A 20,645-nucleotide genomic window follows, 5' to 3' on the forward strand; every position below is an offset into this window, starting at 1 on the left:
ATCATGGATTCTATTTCCTATTTCCTTATAGAATCATCGATTTATAGAATCATGGATTCTATTTCCTTATAGAATCATGGAGTCTATTTCCTTATAGAATCATCGATTTATAGAATCATGGAGTCTATTTCCTTATAGAATCATGGAGTCTATTTCCTTATAGAATCATGGATTCTATTTCCTTATAGAATCATGGATTCTATTTCCTTATAGAATCATAGATTCTATTTCCTTATAGAATCATCGATTTATAGAATCATGGATTCTATTTCCTTATAGAATCATCGATTTATAGAATCATGGAGTCTATTTCCTTATAGAATCATGGATTATATTTCCTTATAGAATGATGGATTCTATTTCCTTATATAATCAGCCGAAGGGTTCTGAAGGAACTGCACCACCCCTGATGAATTGAAATACATTTGCCAACGTTATATAATTACTGCTGTCTGTTCAGAAATAAATTAAATCACCCAGAACAGCCTATTACACCACGAGAAGGCCTATAATTTAGCGACAGCGGATCAATAGCTACTTTTTGAAAATAACCTAGCTGTGGATTGTAGCCCAATAACAAGGAACAGCCATCAGTCGGGAACGCGCGGCAAATCTCTGCGTGAACAAACAGCATGCAGACAAAACAGGCCTTTCGCAATATTTCAATTACAATCGAGGAAAAAGACAAGTTGGAAATCAAATGGCTCCTGTTGAGAAGAGAAGACGCTATGCTGTAGTCTACCAACCTATTTGATCAACTTCCAAATATTGTTTTACAATATAAAACAATATAGTTTTTTGACGGAGCGCATCAGCCATCATCAGCGAGTGAGCTGCGCGTCATTGGGTGAGTCAGTGAAACAGGAAAGGTTTTTAGGACTATCATTTCCTCCTCATATTGTAGCCTACAATATGTGTTTCTCCACACACCGAGGCCTACAGGCTATTGATGGCCTCCAGACAAAGGTCGTTTTTTCTTTTTAGCTCAGGTTCTCAGTTTGTCAGTGTCAAAGTAGCCTGTCATTTCGATCATTTGTTAATGATCATTCAAATAGATTCTGCCGAAGTCTCCAGTCATGTAGAATTGCATGAAATGCATTTTTAAAAGACACTTTTTACCCGGACACTAGGCTTACTAAAAATGTTCCCAAAATGTGTGCAACTTCTGTACGTGCCTCTACTCTACTGCTCTATGCCACTATGCAAATGCGAGCAATTCTTTATTATATACGTTGTTTTCTATTCTTCTCCTCTTTCGTTCCGGTACCTCAGAACTCCCTCACCACCTTCTCGTGTTCCCGATTTACACATTTATCACTGGTTTTACTAATATACCTTTCTGAACCTTCTAAACTGCCCCCATCACACGCATCCAACATATTACTAATTTACAATAAAAAATCAAAATATTTCTCTCTGAACACGTGTATGATTTATCTTAAGGCTTTCCTACTTGTATATTAAAAAAAGAAAATCAAACTTCATTTGGATTATATCTACAACCTTTTCTAAAAAAATAAAAATTAAATTGATAAACTTTATCACAAAATGGTTAAGTTGAAATATCTCCAAAAGTTGTGATGACACGAGAACATCTTTTGTTCAGCATGAACAGTGGCAGCCAGAGAAAGTGTTGGGGTAATAATTTGGTGACATCTTGTGGTCTTTATGTGAATTACGGGTAGTTACCTCCTACTACCCCTACTATTTAAAAAATGTATTCTGCACTGTTGATGAGGGCCCATAAATATGCATTTCACTGTTAGCCTACACCTGTTGTTTACTGTATTTATCTAATGAATGCCCTAATATCTAGCTAATACTGTATTTATCTAATGAATGTCCTAATATCTAGCTAATACTGTATTTATCTAATGAATGTCCTAATATCTAGCTAATACTGTATTTATCTAATGAATGTCCTAATATCTAGCTAATACTGTATTTTTCTAATGAATGTCCTAATATCTAGCTAACAGTGTATTTAGCTTCTTACTTCTGTTTCACATCACTAGCCTCTCTTCCAGCTGTTCCTGTTCCCAACAGGCTATAGGGTACGCAAACCTCTCAGCAATAAGCCATTCCTCAAGCCTCTCCCAAATTGGCCATTCCTCTTCTCATAAAAAAATCCCTGGAAAAGCTATAGGCTACAAAAGCTATAGGACATTAATTTTGATAATTGTTTCATACTATGCCTAATGGCCTATTAGGGGGAAATAATCAGTCTTGCTCTTGCTAATTACTGAATGCCTACAGCATAGATAATTAATGTCAGGGGAAATGAAGACCCAACTGAGCACAGTAAAAGAGAAGATCCAAAGGAATGTACAACCATAAGAAGACATTTCAGCAATGAGGCAATGAGTTTAGGCCTAAAAGATGCGCAGGCTAAACCGTGTTTGTTGATCAATTGTAACTATTATTTAAATGTATCAATTGATCAACAAACACGGTAGTATTTTTAATTAGGCCTAAATGTACATTGAAGTATTATTTGCAGTTGTCCCTATGACAATGACAATGAACACACCCTGAAAGCACTGATTGGTCTGAACCAGTATCTGTGTGCTAGAGACCTCATGACTGGTCTGAACCAGTATCTGTGTGTTAGAGACCTCATGAATGGTCTGAACCAGTATCTGTGTGTTAGAGACCTCATGACTGGTCTGAACCAGTATCTGTGTGTTAGAGACCTCATGAATGGTCTGAACCAGTATCTGTGTGTTAGAGACCTCATGAATGGTCTGAACCAGTATCTGTGTTAGAGACCTCATGAATGGTCTGAACCAGTATCTGTGTGTTAGAGACCTCATGAATGGTCTGAACCAGTATCTGTGTACTAGAGACCTCATGAATGGTCTGAACCGGTATATGTGTACTAGAGACCTCATGACTGGTCTGAACCAGTATCTGTGAATTAGAGACCTCATGACTGGTCTGAACCAGTATCTGTGTACTAGAGACCTCATGACTGGTCTGAACCAGTATCTGTGAATTAGAGACCTCATGACTGGTCTGAACCAGTATCTGTGTATTAGAGACCTCATGACTGGTCTGAACCAGTATCTGTGTTAGAGACCTCATGACTGGTCTGAACCAGTATCTGTGTACTAGAGACCTCATGAATGGTCTGAACCGGTATCTGTGAATTAGAGACCTCATGACTGGTCTGAACCAGTATCTGTGGGTAGAGACCTCATGACTGGTCTGAACCGGTATCTGTGGGTTAGAGACCTCAGAATATGAAATTGCGCTTGAGGCAATGTAATGCGTAGTTCGAACATGTCGATCATATCTTTAGTGCGTAGTGAGTAGAGTGGGCAGCAGCTACATCATTTTTTATTTTATTTTAAATAACATAGATGCTAAGACATCTCTGTATCAATAGCCAGGGCAAATCGGTAGCCAACCAAATAACCCCACAACTCAACAATAAGTCTCAGTACCTCCTAAAATTGCATGAAAATGGGAGGGTAGGATCAGATAAACAGAACACATCTTTGAAACAGAAACAATATACAATTTGTGAAAGGCCTATTGTGTTCAAAGTAAGTAAACGGATGACTTTTATTTTGAAGCTTTTTGCGCGATTTGGACCGTAAGACATGAATATTTGTAGTCTTCAGTAGTTACCACAGTCACAAGGTCATAATGCCTGCCTATTTCTAAATTGTATCTTCTTAAAATGTGATTTTAAAACTAACCCTACCCTTATCCACACTGCTAACCTTATGACTAATCCTAACCTTAAATGAAGACCAAAAAGATTATTTCTGTTTTCTGAAATTTTATGATAGAACTTTGTGGCTGTGATAACTAGTGGAAACTTATTCGGATCCGTTAATGTCACTGATTTCATGGGACTTTAGTTCATTTTCCGGTCTTGCGGTGCGGTGTGCAGAATCCAGGAGTGGCCTTTCAATTTCGGTGACGTCGTCACATCGCGACTTCCGGATTCTCGATGACCGCCGTTATGAAGAGAAACTGCGCGCCGATTTTGAGCCTCAACTACCAATTCACATTGAGATCTAGCAGTCTGTATAACCAAAATGGATACGCAGTTTCTGAAAATACCACCGAAGCGCACATGAGTTTCTCTCCAACTACTGTGTAACGTTCGTTTCACAGAATGGACCTGCCGTGTGTCGAGTGGCAAAAGCACGTTGAACAGAAGTGGAGCCGACTCACTCTTGATGAGAAGAAATGCTTCTCGTCCCTGTTGGACATAGATGAGGTCTTTGATTTTGGCCTGTCTCAAGTAATGTGAGTAGCCAATACGTGCACGTCTCTCTAGCATACAGCATGTCATTGGCTAGCAAAATAACACTAGGCATTCTACTTTCTTCCAGACCATGGCTTGAAGGAATCATGTTTTTGTTTCGGGAAAGGTTCGGGGAATTTACGCAAATTACGGAGCAGGTTAGGGGAATTTACGCAGCAGGTTAGGAGATCTAACACAGGCAGCAGAATTAACACAGGCAGCAGGTTAGGAGAATTAACACAGGCAGCAGGTTATGGGAATTAATTTAGGCAGCGGGTTAGGAGAATTAATTTAGGCAGCGGGTTAGGATAATTAATTTAGGCAGCGGGTTTGGATAATTAATTTAGGCAGCGGGTTTGGATAATTAATTTAGGCAGCGGGTTAGGAGAATTCATTTAGGCAGCGGGTTAGGAGAATTAATTTAGGCAGCGGGTTAGGAGAATTAATTTAGGCAGCGGGTTTGGATAATTAATTTAGGCAGCGGGTTAGGAGAATTCATTTAGGCAGCGGGTTTTGAGAATTAATTTAGGCAGCGGGTTTGGAGAATTCATTTAGGCAGCGGGTTAGGAGAATTCATTTAGGCAGCGGGTTAGGAGAATTCATTTAGGCAGCGGGTTAGGAGAATTAATTTAGGCAGCAGGTTAGGATAATTAATTTAGGCAGCGGGTTAGGAGAATTAATTTAGGCAGCGGGTTAGGAGAATTAATTTAGGCAGCGGGTTTGATAATTCATTTAGGCAGCGGGTTTGTGATAATTAATTTAGGCAGCGGGTTAGGAGAATTCATTTAGGCAGCGGGTTTTGAGAATTAATTTAGGCAGCGGGTTTGGAGAATTCATTTAGGCAGCGGGTTAGGAGAATTCATTTAGGCAGCGGGTTAGGAGAATTCATTTAGGCAGCGGGTTAGGAGAATTCATTTAGGCAGCGGGTTTGGATAATTCATTTAGGCAGCGGGTTAGGAGAATTCATTTAGGCAGCGGGTTAGGAGAATTCATTTAGGCAGCTGGTTTGGAGAATTCATTTAGGCAGCGGGTTAGGAGAACTTGCGCAGCAGGTTAAGAGAAGTAGGTTAAAGTTAGGAAAGGGTTTACTGTATGGTTTGTTGGATCCCTTCTAGCTATGACCCTTCTCCCGAAGTGTTCAGCCATTAACTTTGCCCAGGACTCTCACACGTGAACTACAATCCCGTCGCTGTGTTTTTAGTTTAGCATCACCACAATGTGGCTTTTCAAACACATGGCCCTTTAATCAGTGACTGCTTAGTTAGCGGTGGTGCTGATGTAATGGATGTGAAAAGAAGCGGTGGTGCTGAAAAAGTACACTTAGCGGTGGTGCTGAGTGTAACGGATATGAAACGACTAGCTTAGTTAGCGGTGGTGCTGATGTAACGGATGTGAAACGGCTAGCTTAGTTAGCGGTGGTGCTGATGTAACGGATGTAAAACGCTAGCTTAGTTAGCGGTGGTGCTGATGTAACGGATGTGAAACGGCTAGCTTAGTTAGCGGTGGTGCTGATGTAACGGATGTGAAACGGCTAGCTTAGTTAGCGGTGGTGCTGATGTAACGGATGTGAAACGACTAGCTTAGTTAGCGGTGGTGCTGATGTAACGGATGTGAAACGGCTAGCTTAGTTAGCGGTGGTGCTGATGTAACGGATGTGAAACGGCTAGCTTAGTTAGCGGTGGTGCTGATGTAACGGATGTGAAACGCTAGCTAGTTAGCGGTGGTTCGCGCTAAATAGCGTTTCAATCGGTGACGTCACTTGCTCTGAGACCTTGAAGTAGTGGTTCCCCTTTGCTCTGCAAGGGCCGCGGCTTTTGTGGAGCGATGGGTAACGATGCTTCGAGGGTGACTGTTGTTGATGTGTGCAGAGGGTCCCTGGTTCGCGCCCGGGTATGGGCGAGGGGGACGGTCTAAAGTTATACTGTTACTGTAGCAACACAAGGAGGCTGCTGAGGGGAGGATGGCTTATAATAATGTCTGGAACGGGTTTGTTGGTGTCAAACACGTGGAAAACATGAGGTCCAACGACACCCTTTTTCATTGACTGTCTTTCAGCCAAGAGGACGTGGACTTTCTGTCGGGCATTTCCAAGGACGATCCTGTCCAGAAGGACCTGGAGCGAGCTGCCAGATGCCGGAAGGAGGGCAACTCCAGCTTTAAAACCAGGGACTACACGGCTGCTGTCCTGCACTACTCACAGGTAACATCTTTACAACCAGGGACGACCCTGCTGCTGTCCTGCACTACTCACAGGTAACATCTTTACAACCAGGGACGACCCTGCTGCTGTCCTGCACTACTCACAGGTAACATCTTTACAACCAGGGACGACAATGCTGCTGTCCTGCACTACTCACAGGTAACATCTTTACAACCAGAGACGACCCTGCTACTGTCCTGCACTACTCACAGGTAACATCTTTACAACCAGAGACGACCCTGCTACTGTCCTGCACTACTCACAGGTAACATCTTTACAACCAGAGACGACCCTGCTGCTGTCCTGCACTACTCACAGGTAACATCTTTACAACCAGGACGACCCTGCTGCTGTCCTGCACTACTCACAGGTAACATCTTTACAACCAGGGACGACCCTGCTGCTGTCCTGCACTACTCACAGGTAACATCTTTACAACCAGGGCCGACCCTGCTGCTGTCCTGCACTACTCACAGGTAACATCTTTACAACCAGAGACGACCCTGCTACTGTCCTGCACTACTCACAGGTAACATCTTTACAACCAGAGACGACCCTGCTACTGTCCTGCACTACTCACAGGTAACATCTTTACAACCAGGGACGACCCTGCTGCTGTCCTGCACTACTCACAGGTAACATCTTTACAACCAGGGACGACCCTGCTACTGTCCTGCACTACTCACAGGTAACATCTTTACAACCAGGGACGACCCTGCTGCTGTCCTGCACTACTCACAGGTAACATCTTTACAACCAGGGACGACCCTGCTACTGTCCTGCACTACTCACAGGTAACATCTTTACAACCAGAGACGACCCTGCTGCTGTCCTGCACTACTCACAGGTAACATCTTTACAACCAGGGACGACCCTGCTACTGTCCTGCACTACTCACAGGTGTGTGTGTGTGTTCTCACCAACACTCTTTTTTCCCCCGATGTACCGATTTACATGGTTTATGAATTGACACGTGCACTGAATACAACAGGTGTAGACCTCAAAGTGAAATGCTTACTTACAAGCCCTTAACCAACAATACAGTTTTAAGGGGGGGAAAGTGTTAAGTACAAAATAAGAAATAAAAGAAACAAATAATTAAAGAGCACTAAAATAACAATGTGGAGGCTATATACAGGGTATTACGGTATAGAGTCAATGTGGAGGCTATATACAGGGTGTTGTGGTACAGAGTCAATGTGGAGACTACATACAGGGTATTACGGTACAGAGTCAATGTGGAGACTACATACAGGGTATTACGGTACAGAGTCAATGTGGAGGCTATATACAGGGTGTTGTGGTACAGAGTCAATGTGGAGACTACATACAGGGTATTACGGTACAGAGTCAATGTGGAGACTACATACAGGGTATTACGGTACAGAGTCAATGTGGAGGCTATATACAGGGGGTACCGGTACAGAGTCAATGTGGAGACTATATACAGGGTATTACGGTACAGAGTCAATGTGGAGGCTATATACAGGGGGTACCGGTACAGAGTTAATGTGGAGGCTATATACAGGGTATTACGGTACAGAGTCAGTGTGGAGGCTATATACAGGGTATTACGGTACAGAGTCAGTGTGGAGGCTATATACAGGGTATTACGGTACAGAGTCAATGTGGAGGCTATATACAGGGTATTACGGTACAGAGTCAATGTGGAGGCTATATACAGGGTATTACGGTACAGAGTCAATGTGGAGGCTATATACAGGGTGTTACGGTACAGAGTCAATGTGGAGGCTATATACAGGGTATTACGGTACAGAGTCAATTCGGAGGCTATACATGGTATTACGGTACAGAGTCAATATGGAGACTATACACAGGGTATTACGGTACAGAGTCAATATGGAGACTATATACAGGGTATTACGGTACAGAGTCAATGTGGAGACTATATACAGGGTATTACGGTACAGAGTCAATGTGGAGACTATATACAGGGTATTACGGTACAGAGTCAATGTGGAGGCTATATACAGGGTATTACGGTACAGAGTCAATGTGGAGGCTATATACAGGGTATTACGGTACAGAGTCAGTGTGGAGGCTATATACAGAGGGTACCGGTACAGAGTCAGTGTGGAGGCTATATACAGAGGGTACCGGTACAGAGTCAATGTGGAGACTATATACAGGGTATTACGGTACAGAGTCAATGTGGAGACTATATACAGGGTATTACGGTACAGAGTCAATGTGGAGACTATATACAGGGTATTACGGTACAGAGTCAATGTGGAGGCTATATACAGGGTATTACGGTACAGAGTCAATGGAGGCTATATACAGGGTATTACGGTACAGAGTCAATGTGGAGGCTATATACAGGGCAATACGGTACAGAGTCAATGTGGAGGCTATATCAGAGTCAATGTGGAGACTACATACAGGGTATTACGGTACAGAGTCAATGTGGAGGCTATATACAGGGGGTACCGGTACAGAGTCAATGTGGAGACTATATACAGGGTATTACGGTACAGAGTCAATGTGGAGGCTATATACAGGGGGTACCGGTACAGAGTTAATGTGGAGGCTATATACAGGGTATTACGGTACAGAGTCAGTGTGGAGGCTATATACAGGGTATTACGGTACAGAGTCAGTGTGGAGGCTATATACAGGGTATTACGGTACAGAGACAATGTGGAGGCTATATACAGGGTATTACGGTACAGAGTCAATGTGGAGGCTATATACAGGGTATTACGGTACAGAGTCAATGTGGAGGCTATATACAGGGTATTACGGTACAGAGTCAATGTGGAGGCTATATACAGGGGGTACCGGTACAGAGTCAATGTGGAGGCTATATACAGGGTATTACGGTACAGAGTCAATATGGAGGCTATACAGGGTATTACGGTACAGAGTCAATATGGAGACTATATACAGGGTATTACGGTACAGAGTCAATATGGAGACTATATACAGGGTATTACGGTACAGAGTCAATTTGGAGACTATATACAGGGTATTACGGTACAGAGTCAATGTGGAGGCTATATACAGGGTATTACGGTACAGAGTCAATGTGGAGGCTATATACAGGGTATTACGGTACAGAGTCAGTGTGGAGGCTATATACAGAGGGTACCGGTACAGAGTCAATGTGGAGGCTATATACAGGGTATTACGGTGTAGAGTCAATGTGTAGGCTATATACAGGGTATTACGGTATAGAGTCAATGTGGAGGCTATATACAGGGTATTACGGTATAGAGTCAATGTGGAGGCTATATACAGGGTATTACAGTACAGAGTCAATGTGGAGGCTATATACAGGGTATTACGGTACAGAGTCAATGTGGAGGCTATATACAGGGTATTACGGTATAGAGTCAATGAGGAGGCTATATACAGGGTATTACGGTATAGAGTCAATGTGGAGGCTATATACAGGGTATTACGGTACAGAGTCAGTGTGGAGGCTATATACAGAGGGTACCGGTACAGAGTCAATGAGGAGGCTATATACAGGGTATTACGGTACAGAGTCAATGTGGAGGCTATATACAGGGTATTACGGTACAGAGTCAATGTGGAGGCTATATACAGGGTATTACGGTGTAGAGTCAATGTGTAGGCTATATACAGAGTATTACGGTACAGAGTCAATGTGGAGGCTATATACAGGGTATTACGGTGTAGAGTCAATGTGTAGGCTATATACAGAGTATTACGGTATAGAGTCAATGAGGAGGCTATATACAGGGTATTACGGTATAGAGTCAATGTGGAGGCTATATACAGGGTATTACGGTATAGAGTCAATGAGGAGGCTATATACAGGGGGTACTGGTACAGAGTCAATGTGGAGGCTATATACAGGGTGTTACGATACAGAGTCAATGTGGAGGCTATATACAGGAAAAAAATCTGCCGTTTCCAGCTACAATAGTCATTTACAACATTAACATTGTCTACACTGTATTTCTGATCAATGATGCAGGCAATTACATTGATGGAAGCTACTATCTATCTGCAATATTAAAACTGATCTACCCCCTTAAAAAAATAAAAATAATGCTCTCTCCCTGTGTCTCTCCACTCCCTGTCTCCCCCCTCTCTCCACTCCCTGTCTCCCCCTCTCTCCACTCCCTGTCTCCCCCCTCTCTACTCCCTGTCTCCCCCTCTCTCCACTCCCTGTCTCCCCCTCTCTCCACTCCCTGTCTCCCCTCTCTCCACTCCGTCTTCCCCCCTCTCCACTCCCTATCTCTCCACTCCCTGTCTTCCCCCTCTCTCCACCCCTGTCTTTCCACTCCCTGTCTCCCCCTCTCTCCACTCCCTGTCTTTCCACCCCTGTCTTCCCCCTTTCTCCACCCCTGTCTTTCCACTCCCTGTCTTCCCCTTCTCTCCACTCCCTGTCTCCCCCTCTCTCCACTCCCTGTCTCCCCCTCTCTCCACTCCCTGTCTCCCCTTCTCTCCACTCCCTGTCTTCCCCCTCTCTCCACTCCCTGTCTCCCCCTCTCTCCACTCCCTGTCTCCCCCTCTCTCCACTCCCTGTCTCCCCCTCTCTCCACTCCCTGTCTCCCCCTCTCCCTCCCTGTCTCCCCCTCTCTCCACTCCCTGTCTCCCCCCCCCTCCACTCCCTGTCTCCCCCCCCCTCCACTCCCTGTCTCCCCCCCTCTCCACTCCCTGTCTCCCCCCCCCTCCACTCCCTGTCTCCCCCCTCTCCACTCCCTGTCTCCCCCCCTCCACTCCCTGTCTCCCCCTCTCTCCACTCCCTGTCTCCCCCCCTCTCCACTCCCTGTCTCCCCCCTCTCCACTCCCTGTCTCCCCCTCTCTCCACTCCCTGTCTCCCCCTCTCTCCACTCCCTGTCTCCCCCTCTCTCCACTCCCTGTCTCCCCCTCTCTCCACTCCCTGTCTCCCCCTCTCTCCACTCCCTGTCTCCCCCTCTCTCCACTCCCTGTCTCCCCCTCTCTCCACTCCCTGTCTCCCCCTCTCTCCACTCCCTGTCTCCCCCTCTCTCCACTCCCTGTCTCCCCCTCTCTCCACTCCCTGTCTCCCCCTCTCTCCACTCCCTGTCTCCCCCTCTCTCCACTCCCTGTCTCCCCCCTCTCTCCACTCCCTGTCTCCCCCTCTCTCTCCTCCCTGTCTCCCCCTCTCTCTCCTCCTGTCTCCCCCCTCTCTCTCCTCCCTGTCTCCCCCTCTCTCCACTCCCTGTCTCCCCCTCTCTCCACTCCTGTCTCTCCCCCCTGTCTCTCCACTCCCTGTCTCCCCCTCTCTCCACTCCCTGTCTCCCCCTCTCTCCCTCCCTGTCTCCCCCCTGTCTCTCCACTCCCTGTCTCCCCCTCTCTCCACTTCCTGTCTCTCCCCCTGTCTCCCCCCTCTCCCCCTCTCTCCACTCCCTGTCTCCCCCTCTCTCCACTCCCTGTCTCCCCCTCTCTCCACTCCCTGTCTCCCCCTCTCTCCACTCCCTTTCTCCCCCTCTCTCCACTCCCTGTCTCCCCCTCTCTCCACTCCCTGTCTCCCCCTCTCTCCACTTCCTGTCTCTCCACTCCCTGTCTCCCCCCTCTCTCCACTCCCTGTCTCCCCCTCTCTCCACTCCCTGTCTCCCCCTCTCTCCACCCTGTCTCTCCACTCCCTGTCTGTCTCTCCCCCTCTCTCCCTCCCTGTCTCCCCCTCTCTCCACTCCCTTTCTCCCCCTCTCTCCACTCCCTGTCTCCCCCTCTCTCCACTCCCTGTCTCCCCCCTCTCCACTTCCTGTCTCTCCACTCCCTGTCTCCCCCTCTCTCCACTCCCTGTCTCCCCCTCTCTCCATTCCCTGTCTCCCCCTCTCTCCACTTCCTGTCTCTCCACTCCCTGTCTCTCCCCCTCTCTCTCCTCCCTGTCTCCCCCCTCTCTCCACTCCCTGTCTCCCCCTCTCTCCACTCCCTGTCTCCCCCTCTCTCCACTCCCTGTCTCCCCCTTCCTGTCTCTCCACTCCCTGTCTCCCCCTCTCTCCCCCCTCTCTCCTCCCTGTCTCCCCCTCTCTCCTGCAGGGTGTGTGTCATGCGTCTCTGAGCTCGGAGCAGCTCTCTCTGTGCTATGCCAACCGTTCTGCAGCGCTATTCCACCTCCAGCGCTACAGGGTGAGTGGAACAAGAGTACTTCTCACTAGTTTGTCTTACGTCCAGTCTTCTCACTAGTTTGTCTTACGTCCAGTCTTCTCACTAGTTTGTCTTACGTCCAGTCTTCTCACTAGTTTGTCTTACGTCCAGTCTTCTCACTAGTTTGTCTTACGTCCAGTCTTCTCACTAGTTTGTCTTACGTCCAGTCTTCTCACTAGTTTGTCTTACGTCCAGTCTTCTCACTAGTTTGTCTTACGTCCAGTCTTCTCACTAGTTTGTCTTACGTCCAGTCTCCTCACTAGTTTGTCTTACGTCCAGTCTTCTCACTAGTTTGTCTTACGTCCAGTCTTCTCACTAGTTTGTCTTACGTCCAGTCTTCTCACTAGTTTGTCTTACGTCCAGTCTTCTCACTAGTTTGTCTTACGTCCAGTCTTCTCACTAGTTTGTCTTACGTCCAGTCTTCTCACTAGTTTATATCATCTTCATTATTACACTGCTTACCTTTCCATTTCAGATATTGTTTTTTTGAGGTGTGTGTGTGTGTGTGTTCCATCTTTGTATTGTTTGACTTCAGAGCTTCTCCAATGTATTTCTTCTCCTCAGGAGTGCCTCGAGGACATCGACAGAGCCCTGAACCATGGCTACCCAAGTCACCTGAAGCACAAACTACAGGACAGACAGGCACAGTGCCTCAACCACTTCCCCAACGGGACAGAGGGGATAACCACCGCCAAGCAGGGGGCAGGGCACCAGGCAGAGGGGGTGTGTAGCAGGACCAACTCAACAAATCCCAAACCAAAGTCCCCAAACTCCCAGCAGCAGAATGGGAGTGCTTCCGTGTCGTGTCTCTCCCCTGGTTTGTCCGTATGCTTCAGCCCTGAAAAAGGGCGACACCTGGTGGCCACCAAGGGAATCACGGCCGGAGAGGTGATATTGGAGGACAGGGCTTACAGCTGTGTGCTAATACCAGGGATGGGGGGAGGGAGAAGAGAGGAGACGGAGGAAGCAGGAGGAGTGTTTGGGACCGAGGTGAGGTACTGTCATCAGTGTTTGGGGGAGACGGTGAGCCCTGTGCCATGTGAGGGGTGCAGCTACGCTCGCTACTGCTCAGAGGGGTGTCGGAGGGGCGCGTGGGAGTGGCATCATCGCTGGGAGTGTCCAATCGGAGCCGAGCTGAGTACTGCGGGGGTGATGTCACAGCTGGCGCTGAGGGTGGCGTTAAAAGCGGGGGTGAAGGAGGTACTGAGGGCACGGGAACCAATCAGAGACGGGGATAATGATTCTAAACTAATCAGAGAGAAGATTAGCTCCAAGAATTCCAGTTTTAAGCCAATCACAGAAAAGATCCGCCCAAAGATGAAGAATTCTGGGTCCAGTGACGCCACCTCAACTGAGCCGAAGGTCAACGACCCCTCTGCTTATTACCATGGTGATTCCTACCTGAGCGTCTACCACCTGCTGCCTCATGTGAATGGCCACGCCCCCAGCCTGCGCTTCTTGTGCTCTGTCACCATAGCAACGCTCTACCTGCGGCTGCGCCAGGCGGGACCTCCACCTGTGTCCTGGGAGAGGGGAGGAGCCTCAGAAAGCATGACGTGCAGTAACCAATCGCGGGCCCCCGAGGAGGGAGAGGGCTGGGCTCCGGAGCTATGCCTGCTGGGAAGTGTAGCTCTGAGGCACATGCTGCAGCTGAGATGTAATGCCCAGGCAGTGAGCCTGCTCAGAGACACAGGTGAGTGTGAGTCAGTCGGAGAGGAAGAGGTGAACTGAGAGGCCCTACTCCACCCCAAAATCTGTCCTCACAAGAATAAAGTGTGAAGCAGACCGACTGGAGATTTTTTTTGTATGGAGGTCAATGAGAGGGTGTTAAATCTGGTCAACATAGCCTCACTTAGCAAATTAGCAATTTCATTCTAACACCCAAACTGGGTGCACTACCGTGCTCAAATTGACCCCCCCCACACACACCAAACGCGATCACGACACACAGGTTCAAATATCAAAACAAACTCTGAACCAATTATATTAATTTGGGGACAGGTCGAAAAGCATTAAACATTTATGGCAATTTAGCTAGTTAGCTTGCACTTGCTAGCTTTTTTGCTGTTGCTAGCTAATTTGTTCTATTTAGCTAACTTGCTGTTGCTAGCTAATTTGTCCTGGGATATAAACGTTGTTGTTATTTTACCTGAAATGCACAAGGTCCTCTACTCCGACAATTAATCCAGACATAAAACGGCCAACCGAATCGTTTCTAGTCATCTCTCCTCCTTTCAGGCTTTTTCTTCTTTGGACTTTATATGGCGATTGGCATCTCATAGTTACCTTGACGACCGACCGAACTCAGTTCATCTTTCAGTCACCCACGTGGGTATAACCAATGAGGAGATGGGAGAGGCAGGACTTGCTCAGTGTCAGAAATAGAAGTGACTTCTATTTTAGCGCTTGGCAACTCAGACGCTTGTTGGCGCGCAAGCAATATTTGAATAAAAACATGCATTTAAATTGAATTTGCAACGCTGGCACCCGCGACGTGACCGGTGTGGTCAGCGTTATGTGATCTGATACAAGTTTCGTAATGTTTAGGTTGTTACGTATATACTGATGTAAGTAGACCCGGTGGCTTCCCCCACGGCTTCCCCCACGGCTGTTCACATGTGCATCTGCCTTCTCATTAGTTAGAATGTTCCCGCCTTCTGCCTTTTCAGGGACATTCTATTTCCATTGTTAAAGCAGACAGACAGTACAATATCTTGTCAATATAATGGATAATTTTTGTTTCAGTTTAATGTCTTTGTCGTATTTAGTCTGGTGGATGTGTTCTACATGGGCCCCTATTCTCTATATCGCACACTGTTTTTTTTACTGCAAAGGCCCATGGGACTCAACGTACGTGCGTTATGTAGGGATTAGACCTACTCCGTAAACGCATAGGAGAGAACATTTCCTGTCTGACCTTAGAATGACCTTTTGACCTTCCCATGACCTTCCCAGGTGATTTTACTGCGGTGCAGTCCACCCAGGAAGTGCGCATTGCCACGGCAATATTCCCCACACTGAGTATCCTAAACCACTCCTGCTGCCCCAACACAAGCCTCAACTTCAGGACCTCTCACCTGGTCTCACCTCAACCAGACCGAGGCTCTACTGATGAACTGGTTTCCACTGAGCCTGTTTCTACTGGTCCTGAGGCCTGTTCTGCTCCTGTCTCCGTCTCAGCTGGAGTAGCTGTCTCTATCAGAGCATCCAGAGACATCTGTCCTGGACAGGAAGTCCTCCACTGTTACGGTGAAGAAGAGATCCGTCTGTCTCCCTCCTATCTGTCGGTCTCTCTCATCTGTCTGTCTGTCTGTACCTCTCTCGTCTGTCTGTCTGTCTGTCTGTCTGTCTGTCTGTCTGTCTGTCTGTCTGTCTGTCTGTCTGTCTGTCTGTCTGTCTGTCTGTCTGTCTGTCTGTCTGTCTGTCTGTCTGTCTGTCTGTCTGTCTGTCTGTCTGTGTCTGTCTGACTTGTCTGTCTTTTGTCAGTTTCTTTTCCTCTGTCTGTTTCCTGATTCAGTTTCTGAAACTCCTTTTTCAATGTTTATACTCCTAAACATTATACACCTCTCCTCCCCTACCTCCTCCCTTAAATCCTCCCTTACATCCTACCTTACATTCTCCCAATCTCCTCCCTTACCTCCTCCCAATCTCCTCCCCTACCTCCTCCCCTACCTCCTCCCCTTACCTCCTCCCCTACCTTCTCCCTTACCTCCTCCCCTACCTCCTCCCAATCTCCTCCCCAACCTCCTCCCCAACCTCCTCCCCAACCTCCTCCCCAACCTCCTCCCTTACCTCCTCCCTTACCTCCTCCCCAACCTCCTCCCTTACCTCCTCCCTTACCTCCTCCCCAACCTCTCCCAACCTCCTCCCTTACCTCCTCCCCAACCTCTCCTCAACCTCCTCCCCAACCTCCTCCGTTACCTCCTCCCAACCTCTCCCCAACCTCCTCCCTTATCTCCTCCCTTATCTCCTCCCTTACCTCCTCCCTTACCTCCTCCCTTACCTCCTCCCTCACCTCCTCCCTCACCTCCTCCTCAACCTCCTCCTCAACCTCCTCCCCAACCTCCTCCCTTATCTCTCCCTTATCTCCTCCCTTACCTCCTCCCTCACCTCCTCCCCACCTCCTCCCCAACCTCCTCCCCAACCTCCTCCCAATCTCCTCCCCAACCTCCTCCCTTACCTCCTCCCCAACCTCCTCCCCTACCTCCTCCTCCCAATCTCCTCCCCTACCTCCTCCCTTACCTCCTCCCAACCTCCTCCCTTACCTCCTCCCTTACCTCCTCCCCAACCTCCTCCCTTACCTCCTCCCCAACCTCTCCCAACCTACCTCCTCCTCAACCTCCCAACCTCCGTTACCTCCTCTCAACCTCCTCCCAACCTCCTCCTCAACCTCCTCCTCAACCTCCTCCCTTACCTCCTCCCACCTCCTCCCAACCTCCTCCCAACCTCCCCAACCTCCTCCCCAACCTCCTCCCCAACCTCCTCCCCAACCTCCTCCTCCCCCAACCCCTCACCTCCTCCCAACCTCAACCTCTCCCCAACCTCCTCCCCACCTCCTCCCCGCAACCCTCCCCAACCTCCTCCCAACCTCCTCCCACCTCTTCCCCCAACCTCCCTCCAACCTCTCTCCCCAAACCTCTCTCCCCCCAACCTCCTCTCTCCCCGCAACCTCTCTCCCCGCAACCTCTCTCCCCGCAACCTCTCTCCCCGCAACCTCTCTCCCCGCAACCTCTCTCCCCGCAACCTCTCTCCCCGCAACCTCTCTCCCCAGACCTCTCTCCCCGCAACCTCTCGCAACCTCTCCCGCAACCTCTCTCCCCGCAACCTCTCTCCCCGCAACCTCTCTCCCCGCAACCTCTCTCCCCGCAACCTCTCTCCCCGCAACCTCTCTCCCCGCAACCTCTCTCCCCGCAACCTCTCTCCCCGCAACCTCTCTCCCCGCAACCTCTCTCCCCGCAACCTCTCTCCCCGCAACCTCTCTCCCCGCAACCTCTCTCCCCGCAACCTCTCTCCCCGCAACCTCTCTCCCCGCAACCTCTCTCCCTACCCCATTTCCTCACTCCCCTCTTCCCCCTCTCAGGTCCTCACAGCAGCAGGATGGTGTTGTGTGAGCGTCGGCGACTCCTACAGGAGCAGTACCACTTCCTGTGTATCTGTCAGGCCTGCAATCTGGAGCAGGGGGAGGGGCCAGAGGGCGGAGGGGCAGGGCCAGACACACACCTGCAGTGTGGGAAATGCGAGGCACCTGTAAAGGTGGGAGTTTCTCATCTTTAATTACATACATTTCTCCATCTTCTTCTCAGTTAATGTTTCTGTTTTTACTTAGACTAGTAATTCATCCTCAAAATCTAGTCAGAGTAGATGGTGCCTAACTATGCCATCCATCATCAATCAATCAACACGTGTTAGTGTGTGTGTGTTTCAGCAGTGCAGCGTGGACAGTGCAGGGTGGTTCGTGTGTGTGCGGTCGTCTTGCGGTCATCGTGTGTCACGCTCTGAAATGGACCTCAGACTGCAGGAGGTCAGAGTTCTTCTGGAGCAGGCAGTGGACCTCCTGGAGACAGACAGACCAGGTGTGTGTGTACCTGCATATGATATGGAATATGACTGGCTGTGATGTTGGTCATGTCATTTTCCTGGTGAAATGTGTTTTATTCCCCATGAGATCACTGTTGTTTATGTGATGAACAAGGTGTCACTTCTGTCCCTCCCCTTCTCTGTCCCCCCCCACCCTCCTTCCCCCTCCCCCTCACTCGTTCTAGCCCAGTCTGTCATGTTGTTACAGAAGGCAGTGTCTCAGGCTGGTGTCTTCCTGAAAGAGACTCATCCTCTACAGGGAGAACTGGCTGATACCATGGCCAGAGCATATTCCACTATGGGTGAGGAGGACTTGTGTGTGTGTGTGTGTGTCTGTCTGTCTGTCTGTGTGTGTACCTGCGTTCTTGTAGTGACTGTGTTCTGTGTCTCTGTTTAGGTGAGTGGCGAGGGGCAGCGTGCCAGTTGGAGCGTAGTGTTTTAGCCATCTGTTCCCAGTACGGACAGGACAGTATTGAACTGGGACTTCAGCTCTTTAAACTGGCACAGCTACACTTCAATGGGTGAGAACAACTCCCGCTGAATGGGCTGAGGCATAGAGGAGAGCCAATCATATACAGCTGTGTGTTTCTGGCTCCGCATCACCTCTCTTCTCCCTTATTGCTCCCCCCCCCCACACACCATCTCTCCATCCCCTCTCTAACCTCTCTCTCTCTCTACCCCCCCATCTCTCCATCCCCTCTCTAACCTCTCTCTCTCTCTCTACCCCCCACCTCTCCATCCCCTCTCTAACCTCTCTCTCTCTCTACCCCCCATCTCTCCATCCCCTCTCTAACCTCTCTCTCTCTACCCCCCACCTCTCCATCCCCTCTCTAAACTCTCTCTCTACCCCCTACCTCTCCATCCCTTCTCTAACCTCTCTCTCTACCCCCTACCTCTCCATCCCCTCTCTAACTCTCTCTCTCTACCCCCTACCTCTCCATCCCCTCTCTAACCTCTCTCTCTACCCCCCCCATCTCTCCATCCCCTCTCTAACCTCTCTCTCTACCCCCTACCTCTCCATCCCCACTCTAACCTCTCTCTCTACCCCCCTCCCACCTCTCCATCCCCACTCTAACCTCTCTCTCTCTTCCCCCCCCCACCTCTCCATCCCTCTCTAACCTCTCTCCCCCCCCACCTCTCCATCCCACTCTAACCTCTCTCTCTCTACCCCCTCCCACCTCTCCATCCCCACTCTAATCTCTCTCTCTACCCCCCTCCCACCTCTCCATCCCCCTCTAACCTCTTTCTCTCTCTCTACCCCCACCCACCTCTCCATCCCCCTCTAACTAACCTCTCTCTACCCCCCCCCCACCTCTCCATCCCCACTCTAACCTCTCTCTCTCTCTCTCCCCCCCCACCTCTCCATCCCCACTCTAACCTCTCTCTCTCTACCCCCCTCCCACCTCTCCATCCCCACTCTAACCTCTCTCTCTCCCCCCCCACCCACCTCTCCATCCCCTCTCTAACCTCTCTCTCTCTACCCCCCCCACCCTCCATCCCCTCTCTAATCCCCTCTCTAACCTCTCTATCCCTTCTCTCTCTCTCTACCCCCCCACCACCTCTCCATCCCCACTCTAACCTCTCTCTCTCTCTACCCCCCCCCCACCTACCTCTCCATCCCCACTCTAACCTCTCTCTCTCTCTCTCTCTACCCCCCCCCACCTCTCCATCCCCACTCTAACCTCTCTCTCTACCCCCCCCACCTCTCCATCCCCACTCTAACCTCTCTTTCTCTCTACCCCCCACCTCTCCATCCCCACTCTAACCTCTCTCTCTCTACCCCCCCCACCCCCATCCCACCTGACCTCTCCATCCCCACTCTAACCTCTCTCTCTCCCCCCCCCACCTCTCCATCCCTCTCTAACCTCGCTCTCTACCCCCCACCTCTCCATTCCTCTCTAACCTCTCTCTCCCCCCCCCTCTCTCCATTCTCTCTACCTCCCTCTGTCTCCCAGGTTTCCCATCCCTCTCTCTGATCTCCAGGGCCAGAAGACTCCTGTCCCTCCACTCTGGACCCCACTGTCCTGAACAGGAACTCAGTCCATGGAGGACTCTCCAGGGGTGTTCTAACTGTCTCCAGGGGTGTCTGGAACTGGGGGTGTTCTACCTCCCTCTGTCTCAGGGGTTTGGAGGACTCCAGCTCTGTCTGTGATCTCCAGGGGGTGTTGGAGACTCCTGTCCCTCCACTGTGGACCCCACTGTCCTGGAGGACAGGGGGTGGAAGGACTGTCCAGGGGGTGGAGGACTGTCTACAGGGGTGTTGTAGGACTGTCTACAGGGGGTGTTGGAGGACTGGGGGTGTTGTAGGACTGTCTACAGGGGTGTTGGAGGACTGGGGGTGTTGTAGGACTGTCTACAGGGGGTGTTGGAGGACTGGGGGTGTTGTAGGACTGTCTACAGGGGGTGTTTGAGGACTGGGGGTGTTGTAGGACTGTCTACAGGGGTGTTGGAGGACTGGGGGTGTTGTAGGACTGTCTACAGGGGGTGTTGTAGGACAGG

At 49.2% G+C, this 20,645-nt stretch overlaps 1 protein-coding gene across 3 annotated transcripts; it reads left to right on the forward strand.

Moving 5' to 3' along the window:
* Window positions 1-3,912: 3,912 nt before the first annotated feature.
* Window positions 3,913-18,778, forward strand: smyd4 (SET and MYND domain containing 4). Of its 3 annotated transcripts, none has more exons than XM_042309554.1 (9): window positions 3,913-4,263; window positions 6,317-6,461; window positions 12,462-12,551; window positions 13,134-14,262; window positions 15,525-15,818; window positions 17,650-17,822; window positions 17,995-18,142; window positions 18,355-18,448; window positions 18,544-18,684. In XM_042309554.1, the coding sequence occupies exons 1-8, from the start codon at window positions 4,130-4,132 to the stop codon at window positions 18,417-18,419; spliced, it is 2,178 nt and encodes a 725-aa protein (XP_042165488.1). In that variant the 5' UTR covers window positions 3,913-4,129; the 3' UTR covers window positions 18,420-18,448; window positions 18,544-18,684. The 3 variants fall into 3 exon arrangements, with proteins under 3 accessions (XP_042165488.1, XP_042165486.1, XP_042165487.1); XM_042309552.1 differs by having other exon boundaries at window positions 3,914-4,263; window positions 18,332-18,448; window positions 18,544-18,778; XM_042309553.1 differs by having other exon boundaries at window positions 3,914-4,263; window positions 17,998-18,142; window positions 18,332-18,448; window positions 18,544-18,778.
* The last annotated feature ends 1,867 nt before the right edge of the window (window positions 18,779-20,645 follow it).

Source organism: Oncorhynchus tshawytscha, linkage group LG30 (genome assembly GCF_018296145.1).
Source record: "Oncorhynchus tshawytscha isolate Ot180627B linkage group LG30, Otsh_v2.0, whole genome shotgun sequence".
Taxonomy (NCBI): Eukaryota; Metazoa; Chordata; class Actinopteri; order Salmoniformes; family Salmonidae; genus Oncorhynchus; species Oncorhynchus tshawytscha.

Bases quoted from the DNA above. Each gene is read 5' to 3' on its own strand.
- smyd4 (XM_042309552.1), top strand. From the start codon at position 4,130: ATGGACCTGCCGTGTGTCGAGTGGCAAAAGCACGTTGAACAGAAGTGG. The intron at 18,143-18,331 runs GTGTGTGTGTAC...CACTCGTTCTAG, and splicing joins CCTGGAGACAGACAGACCAG to CCCAGTCTGTCATGTTGTTA. The intron at 18,449-18,543 runs GTGAGGAGGACT...GTCTCTGTTTAG, and splicing joins CAGAGCATATTCCACTATGG to GTGAGTGGCGAGGGGCAGCG.